Raw genomic sequence first — 16,133 nt, forward strand, 5'->3', positions numbered from 1 at the left:
CAGACCCACTCGACATCCATTGCATTCGGTCTCCCCTGGGGAGGGGGGGTTACCCACATATGCGGTCCTCTCCAAGGTTTCTCATAGTCATTCACATCGACGTCCCACTGGGGTGAGTTTTTCCTTGCCCTTATGTGGGCTCTGTACCGAGGATGTCATTGTGGCTTGTGCAGCCCTTTGAGACACTTGTGATTTAGGCCTGTATAAATAAACATTGATTGATTGATAATAAATAAATAAATACATTTATTTTGCCTGATTTTTTTATTTTTTTTGGGTGGGGGGTGGGGGGGGGCGCCTCTTTGTCCTATAAAGCCCTTTCTATTTAGAAAACAACCTTAATATTGTCTATACTTAGTTGAGCTTCACTTGTGCGGACACTATTGATATATTGGGTGGGGGTGTTTAATATTAAGGCAAAGTGGCCATTAAAAAATAAAAAAAAAACAAAAAAAAAACGGATGCAGATTATTTTGGAGCTGTGTACCTAATCAAGTGTCCAGTGTATGCAAATGTACATATTATGCTGCATTTTTTTTTTTTTTTTTTTTTTACCTATCCTCGTTTATTGGAAGTACTTATGTTCAACTTGCAAAAGTGCCCCTTCTCCTTACTTTGGGAATCGAACCGACATCCATCTCTTCACAGTCCATCACACTCTAACTGAGATACCCATGAGTGACTCTTGACACCCCCCCAACCCCCTCCCCCAACACACACACACACACACACACACACACACACACACACACACACACACACCCACACACACACACACACTCTTTGAAAACTCCACCCGCGGCTTTTTGTGTATACACTACCCCACTCTGACACGGGCATCATCATCATCATCATCATCATCCTCCCCATCCTCATCCTCACCCGTCTTCACGTTGTAGTGGCAGACTGCGCATGCGCCCGGCATTGGAATTACCGCACTGGCAAGAATAAGTTGTGGCTCGTCTTGTCTTCTCTCTCTTTTTTTTTTTTTTGTTTTAAATAAAAAAGAGAGGGGCTCGGCAACCGACGCCATAAGAAGGAGAACATGTTAAGAAGAAGAAGATGGTGTTTTTGTGCCGAGGTGCTCCCTCTCGTAGTGGCCGTGGTGTGCGCACAAAGGTAAGGATGCTCCCACTCCTTCTTTCCCTTCCCCTGGACCAGCCAGGGGATGACACTTTGTGGTCCAGGGTAAACATGTTTTTTGGTTTTTTTGCCACCTTAATCTCTTTAATTGTGTGTGTGTGTGCGTGCGTGCGTGCGTGTGTGTGTGTGTGTGTGTGTGTGCTCCTCCACAGTGTCGGTGTGAATGATCCGAGCAATATGCCTTTGGTTAAAGAGACGGTGGATAGACTGTTGAAGGGTTATGATATACGATTGAGGCCAGATTTTGGAGGTAAATACATGCATCCCCTGCTTGTTTATCCCCTTTTTAATCACTTTTGTTGCCCAACGCATGCTAGTGGGATATTTGTGCATGCATTGAAATGTTGCAGATTTCCACTGTACACCAGTCCTAAAATGAATGCACATTGAATTAAAACAACTTTTTTTTTTTTTTTTTTTGCAACAAATACCGTACATTGGAATAGTGATCTTATTACTGCATCTGCTTGTTTGTTTGTTTTATTTTATTTTATTTTTTAAATTTGATTTGCACCCTTCCCAGGTCCACCAGTGGGAGTGGGGATGAACATAGACATCGCCAGCATAGACATGGTGTCAGAAGTCAATATGGTAAGTTATCTGTCAGTCTGAGCTAATTATCCTGCCAGGGGGAGGGGGAGATGGAAGGGTGGGTGGGGGAAAGAAGGGGATGTCCTCCAAAAAAACAAAAAAAACAAAAAAAACAACACAGAGGGGGGAACCCCTACTTTTTGCATTGGTAGCTCAGTTTAAAAGCATGCATGCTTGCAATGATGTGTACATATGCATTGTTATCATAGTCATTGAAGTTATTAACATACTTCATAGTGCAGTGTTGGCAAAATGTAGTTGCTGATATAATGTTTGCATTATTTTTCTGGAATTAGTGAGACAAGTGGAAAGCCAATGTGGGAGATTTTGCTCCATACAAGTGCACCTTCTAGTGTTGAGTCGAGGGAACTGCAGCCAACTCTTCACAGAAAAGGTCACTCATGATGCTGTAGTTTTTCTCCTCAAGCAAAAAGACAAATATCATAATTGTACCCGCGTGTGCCTTTTCTCGGGTTGCCGCTTACTGTAGTTTTTATTGTGAATGCTGAAAACGTGACTCACGTTTTTTTCCATGTCATGGAGAATATTTTTGGCAGCAGCAAGAGAAAACCCCCCAAAGGCTTTTTTTTTTATTGCTCATGTTGTCGCTGATGTGTTCGTGCACGTGCGGACTCGTGTTTGCATGAGCGGAGATGTGATGGAGGAGGGGGGAGGGAGGGGGAGACGACAGATGACGCCATGTCTGTTTACCACCTGCCGACCTGCACATACATGACACGTATAGGTTCATTCTAAACGTGTCACTGGAAGTCTAAATAGGGCTGAAAAAAGAACATCAAACAGGAATTAAACACCAGTGCTTAATAGGAGGCCTAATTATCCACTTGCAAGCAATTTCTGTTAAATAGTTTGACTTCACTGACCACATCATTGCACGAGGGAACTGTGTCGAAGTTTAAATTTGGATGCAATATAGTGTGAAATTAATTTCATCAAGAGGGAGGAGCGCAAGTGTACACACTGCAAGTGTACTCATGCACACATGCTATAATGAGCCGATAGGAAACGGAATTTATTGTACTCTAGGTCAGGGGTGTCCAAACTGTTTCCACTGAGGGCCGCACAACAAAAAATTAAATGTTTATTGTTTATTTTTCAAAATATGTATATATATATATATATATATATATATATATATATATATATATATATATATATATATATATATATATATATATATATATATATATATATATGTGTATGTGTGTATATATATATATATATATATATATATATGTCTTAATAAGGTTATCCAAAAAATAGTGCTCGATACCGTAGTAGAGCGCAATATATGTATGTGTGGGAAAAAAAATCACAAGACTATTTCATCTCTACAGGCCTGTTTCATGAGGGGGGGTACCCTCAATTATCAGGAGATCTCCTGATGATTGAGGGTACCCCCCCTCATGAAACAGGCCTGTAGAGATGAAATAGTCTTGTGATTTTTTTTCCCACACATACATATATATATATATATATATATATAATTTTTTTTCTTCAAAATATGTATAAATATATATATATATATATATATTGAAAATGACCCCCGCATGCTTTAGTATATATATATATATATATATATATATATATATATATATATATATATATATATATATATATATATATACATATTTTGAAAATTACCCCCGCATGCTTTAGTATATATATATATATATATATATATATATATATATATATATACACACACACACATATATATATATACATATACATATTTTGAAGAAAAAAAAACATATATATACACACATATATATATACATATTTCGGAAAAAAAAAAAAAAAAAAAAAAAAAAAAAAAAATATATATATATATATATATATATATATATATATATATATATACCTGTATGTGTATATATATATATATATATATATATATATATATATATATATATATATATATATATATATATATATATATATATATATATATATGTATATATATATATATATATATATATATATATATATATGTATATATATATATATATATATATATATATATATATATATATATATATATATAAACCAAAAGTTTGGACACACCTTCTGATTCAATGCATTTTCTTTATTTTCATGACTATTTACATTGTAAATTGTCACTGAAGGCATCAAAACTATGAATGAGCACAGGTGAAAAGTGAAATAGCTGAAAACATGTTTTATATTCTAGTTTCTTCAAAATAGCCACCTTTTGCTCTGATTACTGCGTTGCACACTCTTGGCATTCTCTCGATGAACTTCAAGCACACCTGTGAAGTGAAAATCGTTTCCGGTGACTACCTCTTGAAGCTCATCAAGAGAATACCAAGAGTGTGCAAAAAAGTAATTAGAGCAAAAGGTGGCTATTTTGAAGAAACTATAATATAAAACATGTTTTCAGTTATTTCACCTTTTTTTGTTAAGTACATAACTCCACATGTGTTCATTCATTGTTTTGATGCCTTCAGTGACAATCTTCAATGTAAATAGTCATGAAATTAAAGAAAACACATTGAATGAGAAGGTGTGTCCAAACTTTTGGCCTGTACTGTATAAATAACCTTTAGGGCTCCCCTCAGTTATGGTGCCGGGTACCCGCAATAAAAATGTTAAAAATAAGTCAAATATTATTTTTATTATTATTATTATTTTTCGATGCCTAAATCTCTTCAACTTCAGGTCTGTCTGTTGCTCTCAAGTGTTCTTTATGTTTTATGGCCTTTTTGTCAAAGAAAGCCCTGGTTTTTTTAATGGCGAAAAACACTAAATGTGCAATACCCCCTGTCCCCATAAAAAAAAATGTTCAAAGTGAAATATTTGATGTGAAGTAATTGGAGCCTTAAATAGGTCAATAAGTCATAACAACATTGATTTGAATGCGCTTTTTTTTTTTTGAGCAATGGCAATTTTTTAATTCTTGGATGCACAACCTACCAAGACCTACACTCGGTCAAAAATGACCCCAATTAAAATCAATACGTTTTTGCAATTAACCGGGTTGTTGCTTTGATCCATTCATATTCCAGGTATTCCTCATAAAACATGTTTGTGACATGAGGCCATTTGCATTTGTATTTATTTTGCATTCATTTTGAGGAATTGCAGTTTTTGTATCACGACCCTACTCTTCCACAAGTGGTCAAACATGGGTGGTGATCTCCTGGGTGGTGAGACCGCTGACGTCAGATGTGCAAGTGAGACAGTCTGAGTTGCTTTGAATTAAAGGTACATAGAAGATTCAATAGGAACTGTGTGGGGTCATGTTTGACCTCATGTGTGCATCTAAGGGTTAAAAAAACATAAAAAATACAAATCCAGCTGAAATTCTTGGAATCCAAAAAGGACCCACTAATAAAACTGTTGAAAATAAGTCATGCATTTTTTTATTTATTTTACCACTTAAGTCTCTAGATCAACTTTAGACCTATCTGCTGATTATACATTTTTATTTAAAACATTTTAATGCCCTTTTTGTCCAAAAAACCCTTTGTTTTTTATATGGTAAACATACAAAATATGCAATATTTTCCCCAAACAATATTTTCAAGTAGAAAATTTCATGTGAAGTAACTGGAGCCTTTAATTGGTCAATAATTCATAACAACGTTGATTTTTATTTTTATTGTTTTTAGAGCAACGGCAGCTGTAAAGAAAAAAATAGCCTGCGTGACAGCTTTGTGTTATTCGAGTCAACATTGCAACTTCTTCTTGTTACATTTCTCCTGTTTGCTCTTTTTTTCAATAATATTTTTAGAATGCACACCCACCCGTGCTGTAGGTCCACCAAATATCCTCCTATGAGGAGCAGTTGTTAAGTAACGTGTCCTCCATTTTTTACAAAGTATACACTAATATACCTCGTCATGCTAATTAGTGTACTCTATTGTACATGTTAAAGATACAGAGTCAACTTTTAAAATATCTTTCCACATAAAAATGTACATAATCCGTTTGAACTGTCACCGTCTTGTGCATGTCATACTCCCGAGTAAGTGTAAAAAGAAGTTAGCCCCCATAAAAAAGTAACATGTTTATAGGCTGACTTGAAGCAATATTCCACCAAAAAGAAAGCGTTGAAAGGACATTACATATCGCATAATTGCTGCAGGTATTCTAATACATGTCATCAAAATAATAATATATATTCTGCTGGGATTTAATTTAAGGCCAACATGTTCTGATTTGGGGGAGAGAAAAAAAAGAATCCCTCATTATTGCTTTTAATTGGTTTCAGACATGCCCACAACAAATACATTTCTGCAAAGTAGGAATCATTAATTATTAACAACATATGTTCATAGCTAGAGCATAGAAAACCTGTCAACGACCTTCTACGTACGTTTTTCAAGATAATGAGAGCCCTCAAGACACAAAATAACACGCTTTGGTCACTTTTACACTCTTTTAATCCAATATAGTAAACTTAGCCAATCAGTTGCTACCATACCGAACAGTGCGCTCTGAGTGGTTTGGTCTCATCAAGTGGCCAATACTACTGTAATGTAGATATTAAATATTTTTAACCAGGTTTATGCTTGAAAATTCCTAATACTAATAATTCTTAATTAAAAAAAAAAAGATATTCATGTATATATATATATATATATATATATATATATATATATATATATATATCCATCCATCCATCCATCTTCTTCCGCTTATCCGAGGTCGGGTCGCGGGGGCATATATATATATATATATATATATATATATATATATATATATATATATGTATGTGTGGGAAAAAAAATCACAAGACTATTTCATCTCTACAGGCCTGTTTCATGAGGGGGGGTACCCTCAATCGTCAGGAGATTTTAATGGGAGCATTCGCATACCATGGTTTATATAGGGCACAGAGTGGGTGGGTACAGGCTGGCCTAGGGGCGTGGTGATTGGCTCATGTGTTACCTAGGAGGTGTTTCCGTCTATGGCGGCATGTTGTTACAATTTCGCTGCGCTTGTTGAGGGATGACAGGTCTGGACGGTAAATAATAAACAGTTTGTATATATATATATATATATATATATATATATATATATATATATATATATATATATATATATATTACAGTCGTGGTCACTTGTAAAGAACATACTGTCATGGCATGTCAACATCTTTTTCATAGACACCCCTGCTTATTTCAGCAAGACAATGCCAAGCCACATGTTGCATGTGTTACAACAGCGTGGCTTCATAGTAAAAGAGTGCGGGTACTAGACTGGCCTGCCTGTAGTCCAGACCTGTCTCCCATTGAAGATATGAAGCGTCAAATACGACAAGGCAGACTGTTCGAACTGCTCCCACAGTGGAGTGTTTTAAGTCTCGTCTTAAGACCCACTTTTATTCTCTGGCTTTTAACACTATGTGAGTTGTGTGGTCCTCTGTTGTCCTCTGTGTTTTTAAAATGTTGATTTCTATTTACTGTTTTAATTGGTTTTACCCTTTAAATTGTTTTTAATCATATTTATTTTATATTGTTTTTAATTGTGTTTAATATTGTTGTGCAGCACTTTGGAAACATGTTGTTGTTTAAATGTGCTATATAAATAAAGTGGATTGGATTGGATTGAAATTAAGCTGTACTACAAGCAAGAATGGGAAATAATTCCACCTGAAAAAATGTGGCTCCTCAGTTCCCAAACATTTACTGAGTGTTGTTAAAAGGAAAGGCCATGTAACACAGTGGTAAAAATGCCCTTGTGCCAACTTTTTTGCAATGTGTTTCTGCCATTAAATTCTAAGTTAATGATTATTTCCCCCCAAAATTTAAATTTCTCAGTTCGAACATTAAATATATTGTCTTTGCAGTCTATTCAATTGAATACAAGTTGAAAAGGATTTGCAAATCATTGTATTCTGTTTTTATTTACGATTTACGTGCCAACTTCACTGGTTTTGGGTTTTGTACTTTAAGAGCCATAGTTTCATCTAGTGGCCAAATACGACTGTAGTAGTGACATTTCTAGTTCATTTAGCATTTGTTATGCTTGAAAATGCTTAATTTAAGTCACAAATACGCAATAGAGAATATAATAAAACAAATTAAGAAAAATAAATATAACTAATTTTCTAAATTATTTCCATTCATTTAGATGGGAAGTGTCCAGGTTTGAATATTTTCTACCAACAAACATACAAAATGAAAACACAATCTAGTGTCAATGAGTCAAGAATTCCTAGACTTTTAGTGTTATCCTGCAGTTTGACATCATTGGTCCTCTATTGTTGTCTCAAGGCCTTACCACAATACCCACCTTTCTCGGCTCAAAGTACAGCATTGATAAATTAGCCGAAAGTGTGTGGAAAAAACACTTGAAATGCTTCTCGTCGTCCACACGTGGAACGATGAGGTCAGTGGTTGGTGTCAGAGGCTGGAAGGGTGAACATACATGCGAGTGTGTAAGACCTAGGGGTCACATGTAAACACTTCTGTTTGTGTGGGAGAGAGAGATGGTAAAGTTGGTAGAGAGAGTTGAGTTACCATGCAGAAAAGCCAAGAGTGGTGCCAGTGTTGTGGGGAAGGTCACGCACCTCGTGCTGCTCCGAGTCCACTGTGCATGACTCAGTGATGCACATACAAAGAGAGACACACACTCTGATTGCCAATGTCATGTTAGACATTGAACCCTGGGCAGGTGTCCTGGCAACTCTGTGGGCAGAGAAAGAATATTCATATTTTTTGCTGTGAAAAGCCATGCAAATGTCTCATCTTTCACGACTATTTTAGTGTCTGATTGTTCAGTTGAGCAAAGGAGAGCCCTAGTGGGATACACACAGGACCCATACAATCTTTCACACAGAGATATTATTATGGATGTTGGCTGGAAAAGGCCTGAGGAGATTATTGCTTGCCATATGATAATAAAAGGGAGGGGAATTTCTGGAGCCACTTACCCGCCATGTAATATCTCATCTGCACCTGAGAGCTTTAAAATAATATTAAGTCAGCCTCACAGACTTCATTTTTCTGACAGGAAGTAGCATTGTGACATTCAATGTTGGATGGGATACATGTTGTTGTTTCCGAGCGTTTTGCATTTATTAGAAGTTATAGTTTGATATAATCATCCCCTTATTATAATACAAAACATGTAGGCAATAATTAAATGTATTCTTCAACCTCATTAAAATAGGTTTTATTTTATTTTATTTCGGACACAACAAAACAAAACAAAAAACTCTTGATTTACAAAATACATAATAAAAAATAGCATCTCAAATTCTCCAATACAAAATTATCATTTCTAAAAAAAAAAAACCCAAAAACCCAAAAACAATAGTAACATTAAGATAAATATATATATATTTTTAAATAAACAATTGTGTGTCCAAGATGAACAGGAAAGAAAAACATGTTTAAGGGGCAATAATTTAATATAATCTTTAACCTGATTTAAATATTTTTATTTTATTTTATTTCGGACACAAAAAAAATCAATACATAAATAAATACAAAAAAATAGCATCTCCAATTCTGCAATACAAAATTATCATTTCTAAAAAATACAAACAAACAAAAAAACAAACAATAGTAATATAAAAATAAAAATAATAAACATTTTGTGTGTCCAAGAGGAGCAGGAAAAAAAAACATGTTTAAGGTGAAAAATGCAGGAAGAAGCAAAGGATGAAAATGTCCTGCAACATCACCTGGATTTAATAATCTGATTATCTGATTAAATGAACAATAAAATACAAAATCACCTCACTATATAACTATATTCACTAAATTATTACAATATATATATAATCTATAATTGCATCCACATACACTCAAAATAATAAACCCACTTGTATTATCATATTGTCAATAATGAAAAAAGATAGTTATAAATAAATATCATTACAAATGAAATAGTTTAAAACCATGATCACCTTACAAAATAAATCTATGGACAACAAACAACAAGAATTCATGATAAAAATCTTACATTCATTTTAAAATATAATGTAGTGTTAACATGAAAACAAATGAATACATGAAAAAAAATATAGAAATACATGGATTAATATTCTAAAATATGATTATTTACAGGCCCATTCAATGCACAATATATGGTTTTATTTACCTAAAATAGTAAAACAACAATGAGTAAACTATATTAGGTATATTTGAAAACAATACACTAATTCATTAATGCATTTATAAAATAATCAATAAAAAAGCAATTATGGATTAAAAACAGAAACAATGAAAAACAGCATTAAGTTGCACATAAAAAATAAAATCCCCACTTTATGACCATCTACTCATATTTTTTTTTAAACTACATATACTCTATTTCTTTAGTGTCCCTCACAAATGGTTTTACAGTGACTAAAAAGGTGGGAATAGGTTTGACATTTAAAAATAAAAAGTTTACAAGAAATGTGTCCCACCCAATTCAAATATGCCCTGTCTAACTATTAATGATCTCCACACTCTACTGCACTCAAAAGTTGTTGAAGTCATTACTGTAGCAGTGATTGTAGCAACGCCAGTCTGTATTAAGCCATTGAGCATATGCATCATCATGTACGTGAAGCTGACGATGTGTATTGAGGACATGTACCATCTCCCTGTGTCCCACAAAGCCTCACCACCGCCTCTTCTGTCGACTCCACTCAGGGCCTGCAGCAAAGTCAATGTTTGGGTTACGTAACGGACAGAGCAGTGACAAACACGTTCTTGGTTCATCGAGGACTTGAATCGGTACCGTAATAGTTGAAGAACAGACTCAAATGTAATTTAGTGTCATTGAAATCAATACAACAATGGGATTCTTCTGAAGCTTAAAACCTTCCTATGGTCAATACTTGATCAATTGTATTGGTTTGCATAGACTATACAGACTATTGCATCAATCATTCAACCAATCAAGTGACAGGTTAGACATATTAGTTCCATGAGGGTCTTTATTAGAAATATTCCTGACATAACAAACTTTATAAACCTTAGTAATTTTTGTTTCACCCTTCCGGGACTTATCGCCAAAAGGGTATTTCATTATATTTTTCCCCCCCAAATCTATTGTCCACTTCAGCCATCGTTTCTTTGACAGGTCCTCTCTGAGATGTAATATATAAGAAAGAAAATAATTTTAAGTATGTTCTCACAAGCGTATAGTAGTACCTCAACTTACAAGCTTAACTGGTTCTGTGATGGAGCTCTTAACTTGAAACACTTGTATCTCAAATCAACTACTTCTATTAAAATGTATTGAAATCAATTGGTGCTTGTCCCCCCACACCCCCAAAAACTCATTTAACATGCCTTTTAAAAAGAAAAGCTCACTTTTAGATAAGAAATATTGTATAACAACAATACAATAGCATGTACTACTAACAACTACAGACGTTTTATGAAGTAATATGAAAACATCTATCTCAGAGCATGGACTTCCTTTTAGTTGATTCTACGTCAAATATCAGCAGCTTTTCTATATTTTCAGGGATAAATGTCTGCTCCTTCAATATCATGTTAACAATATGCTTCAATATGGTGCAGACCAGCAGTCAATCAATCAATCAATCAATCTTTATTTATATAGCCCTAAATCACAAGTGTCTCAAAGGGCTGCACAAGCCACAACGACATCCTCGGTACAAAGCCCACATACGGGCAAGGAAAAACTCACCCCAGTGGGACGTCGATGTGAATGACTATGAGAAACCTTGGAGAGGACCGCATATGTGGGTAACCCCCCCCCTCTAGGGGAGACCGAAAGCAATGGATGTCGAGTGGGTCTGACATAATATTGTGAGAGTCCAGTCCATAGTGGATCCAACATAATAGTAAGAGTCCAGTCCATAGTGGGGCCAGCAGGACACCATCCCGAGCGGAGACGGGTCAGCAGCGTAGAGATGTTCCCAGCCGATGCACAGGCGAGCGGTCCACCCCGGGTCCCGACTCTGGACAGCCAGCACTTCATCCATGGCCACCGGACCTGTGCCCCCCCCCCCCCCTCAAGGAAAAGGGGAGCAGAGGAGAAAAGAAAAGAAAGGGCAGATCAACTGGTCTAACAGGGGGGCTATTTAAAGGCTAGAGTATACAAATGAGTTTTAAGATGGGACTTAAATGCTTCTACTGAGGTAGCATCTCTAATTGTTACCGGGAGGGCATTCCATAGTACTGGAGCCCGAATAGAAAACGCTCGATAGCCCGCAGACTTTTTTTGGGCTCTGGGAATCACTAATAAGCCGGAGTTCTTTGAACGCAGATTTCTTGCCGGGACATATGGTACAATGCAATCGACAAGATAGGACGGAGCTAGACCGTGTAGTATTTTATACGTAAGTAGTAAAACCTTAAAGTCACTTCTTAAGTGCACAGGAAGCCAGTGCAGGTGAGCCAGTATAGGCGTAATATGATCAAACTTTCTTGTTCTTGTCAAAAGTCTAGCAGCCGCATTTTGTACCAACTGTAATTTTTTAATGCTAGACATAGGGAGACCCGAAAATAATACGTTACAGTAGTCGAGACGAGACGTAACGAACGCATGAATAATGATCTCAGCGTCGCTAGTGGATAAAATAGAACGAATTTTAGCGATATTACGGAGATGAAAGAAGGCCGTTTTAGTAACACTCTTAATGTGTGATTCAAACGAGAGAGTTGGGTCGAAGATAATACCCAGATTCTTTACTGATTCGCCTTGTGTAATTGTTTGGTTGTCAAATGTTAAGGTGGTATTATTAAATAAATGTCGGTGTTTAGCAGGACCGATAATCAGCATTTCCGTTTTCTTGGCGTTGAGTTGCAAGAAGTTAGCGGACATCCATTGTTTAATTTCATTAAGACACGCCTCCAGCTGACTACAATCCGGCGTGTTGGTCAGCTTTAGGGGCATGTAGAGTTGGGTGTCATCAGCATAGCAATGAAAGCTAACACCGTATTTGCGTATGATGTCGCCTAGCGGCAGCATGTAAATGCTAAAGAGTGCAGGGCCAAGAACCGAACCCTGAGGAACTCCGCACGTTACCTTAACATAGTCCGAGGTCACATTATTATGGGAGACGCATTGCATCCTGTCAGTAAGATAAGAGTTAAACCACGACAAAGCTAAGTCTGACATACCAATACGTGTTTTGATACGCTCTAATAAAATATTATGATCGACGGTATCGAAAGCAGCGCTAAGATCAAGAAGCAGCAACATAGATGACGCATCAGAATCCATCGTTAGCAGTAGATCATTAGTCATTTTTGCGAGGGCTGTCTCTGTAGAATGATTTGCCCTGAAACCGGATTGAAAAGGTTCACAGAGATTGTTAGACACTAAGTGTTCATTTAGCTGCTGTGCGACAATTTTTTCGAGGATTTTCGAAATAAAGGGAAGGTGGGACACCGGTCGGTAGTTTACCATGAGGTCAGGATCAAGGTTAGGTCTTTTGAGCAGAGGATGAATAACCGCTTTCTTGAATGCTAGGGGAACAGTGCCAGAGGAAAGTGATAAGTTTATAATATTTAGCACTGATGGACCTAATAATACAAAAAGCTCCTTGATAAGTTTCCCAGGAAGTGGGTCAAGTAAACATGTTGTTTGTTTTATCCCACTTACACGCTGTAATAGTTCCTCTAATGTTATTTCATCAAAAAGAGAGAGACTATTTTGTATTGCAGTATCCGTCGTAGATACAGTTGTATCTGTGTTCATAGAACCCAGTTGTAGCTGGGATGCGTTGTCTTTAATCTCCTTTCTAATGAGTTCAATTTTCTTATTAAAGAAATTCATAAAGTCATCTGCCGAGTGGGTGGAGCTATTGGGAGGAGTCCCTTGTTGGGTTAGCGATGCTACTGTACTAAACAAAAATTTAAGGTCGTTTTTGTTGAGGCGGATGAGATTTGAGTAATATTTAGCTTTAGCTAAGGTAAGCATGCGTTTATACGATATTAAACTATCACTCCATGCTTGATGGAAAACCTCAAGCTTGGTCGCGCGCCATTTGCGTTCCAACTTTCTACATGATAATTTATGAGCTCTGGTTTCCTCTGTAAACCATGGGGTGCGCCTTTTAGGGGCCCTTTTTTGTTTTAGCGGTGCTATACTATCAATGGTTTTGCGCAGGGCATTGTCAAAGTTGTTAGTGAGGTTATCAATAGAGCCGACATAATTTGGGAATGGTGCCATTACCGAAGGCAGTAGGTCAGCAAGAGTCATCGTTGTGGCGGCATTAATGTTGCGGCTGCTATAGCAGTTATTATTATTAGTTTGTTGACAATGAGTCAGAACTTCGAATTTTATAAGGTAATGATCAGACATTACTTTAGTATACGGGAGTACCATAACTTTGGAGGTGGTGACACCCCTGACCAGCACTAGATCTATCGTATTGCCGTTGCGATGCGTAGGTTCATTTATTATTTGTGTAAGACCACAGCTATCAATTATAGTCTGGAGCGCCACGCACTGAGGGTCCGATGGGGTATTCATATGGATATTAAAGTCCCCCATTATGATTATATTGTCTGCGTGCGTCACTAGATCAGCAACGAACTCTGAGAATTCATTAATAAAGTCCGAGTAGGGCCCTGGGGGGCGGTAGATAACAGCCATATCGAGAGGCAGCGGTGCGACAGACCTCATAGTAAGCACCTCAAATGATTTGTATTTATTATTTAGGTTAGGGGTAAGGTTAAAGTTTTCATTGTATATTAGTGCGACCCCCCCACCCCTTTTAAGGGGACGGGCAATATGCGCATTCGTATAGTTAGGAGGAGATGCCTCATTTAGCGCAAAAAATTTGTCTGGTTTGAGCCAGGTTTCGCTAAGACCAATGACGTTAAGATTGTTGTCTCTAATGACCTCATTAACTAATAACATTTTGGGAGACAATGATCTTATGTTTAAAAAGCCCATATTATAAGTATTGGGCTGTTTTGACGAGTTTTTGTTTAAATTATCCGTAGTAGAAATATTAATAATGTTGCGTTTATTATACGTAGTGCACTTTAAATAGTTTCGACCATATCTAGGAATTGATACGACGGGAATTTTCAGATTGTTTGCTTGATGCTGCGATCGACTGAACGCATCATGATTTGCCACCTCAGTAGAATGCATATCTACCCCGGACACATTCACAACAGAAAACACATTATGTGAGTTGTGTGTTATTCTAAGAAAATTGCTATGCGTACAGAAATTATCCAGCCTGGTGCTGGCTAGTTCTAGCTTAACTGACTCCTCACCCGGACTAGCAGGCTCTGTAATTGCCTGTGACCGGGCTTGCTCTAGTGTAGTTAGTCAAATGTGACTTAAACAGTAGTCTATATTCTTAGACAGGATGATGGCGCCTTCCTGGTTAGGGTGAAGGCCGTCCCTCATCAGCAAGCCTGGTTTGCCCCAGAAAGAGGGCCAATTATCAATAAACGTTAGTCCCTGTTGTCTACAGAAGCTAGCCAGCCACTTGTTAAGCGAGACTAATCTGCTATATCTCTCATCATTGCCTCTCGCAGGCAGGGGGCCAGAGACAATTACTCGATGCCTGGACATCTTTCTAGCGAGATCACAAGTCCTGGCTATGTTTCTCTTTGTAATCTCTGACTGTCTCATTCTAGTGTCATTGGAGCCAACGTGTACAACTATATTCGCATAACTAGTGGTGCGATTAGCCTGTCGTACGTGTTTACTAGGCCTGTTGCGAGTTAGCTCCCTAAGATTAGCCTCTATGTCAGGTGCTCGGGCCCCCGGGATGCACTTAATTGTGGCTGGTTTGCTAAGCTTTATGTTTCGGGTGATGGAGTCCCCTATGACTAAGGTGTGGTGCCCGGTAGACTGGGGTGTAGGACTAGCTAAAGAGCTAAATCTATTATGCGTCTCAACCGGTACACCGTAGCTTGTAGGCCGCTTAGGACTGCTACAGGCTGGGCTAGTTAGCTCGCTACAGCTAACGCTAGCAGATGTGTCCGCAACATCTAAAGTTACGAGATTACTCTGCTCTAGCTGGCGGACACGGCCCTCTAGCAGAGCCAGCCTCTCCGTGAGTAAGGTGCAAGACGCGCAGGAAGCCATACTCACGGTGTTTTCTGTCACCGAGTGAAGTTCCTGCTGTCTTCCGAGAAGTCCTGGTCACGGTGTGCAGGAGTAGACTCCTTCTGACCGGCGCCCGGCGACGCCTTTCTCCGCGCTAGCTTCGTTAGCTTGCGGGAGGGGTGGAGAGACAGAGATCGGGTGATTTGCAAGTTAAATAGTACTACTAAATATGTTGAGAAAGTAATAAAGAAAGCTGCAGAACAATTTAAAAGCACACAAATAGAACGATACTTAGCTTTTTCGAAACAGCGAGCAGTCAGCGAGCAGTCACGCACGGTGAACCGGAACCGGAAGTTTCGTTTTGACAATGTGCAGTGACACGCTTGAACTGCTTCGCCAAGTCTGCTACACGC

General features: G+C 37.5%; 1 protein-coding gene across 1 annotated transcript in view; it reads left to right on the plus strand.

The window, feature by feature from the left end:
* The first annotated feature begins 843 nt into the window (after positions 1–843).
* Positions 844–16,133, plus strand: part of LOC133607672 (gamma-aminobutyric acid receptor subunit beta-2-like) — a 109,967-nt gene continuing 94,677 nt past the window's right edge. Inside the window, exons 1-3 of the mRNA XM_061962522.1 lie at positions 844–1,119; positions 1,296–1,393; positions 1,667–1,734. Of these exons, the coding sequence (XP_061818506.1) occupies positions 1,046–1,119; positions 1,296–1,393; positions 1,667–1,734 (240 nt within the window). The 5' untranslated portion in view covers positions 844–1,045. The remainder of the gene's footprint in view (positions 1,120–1,295; positions 1,394–1,666; positions 1,735–16,133) is intronic.

Source organism: Nerophis lumbriciformis, linkage group LG09 (assembly GCF_033978685.3).
Source record: "Nerophis lumbriciformis linkage group LG09, RoL_Nlum_v2.1, whole genome shotgun sequence".
Classification (NCBI taxonomy): domain Eukaryota; kingdom Metazoa; phylum Chordata; class Actinopteri; order Syngnathiformes; family Syngnathidae; genus Nerophis; species Nerophis lumbriciformis.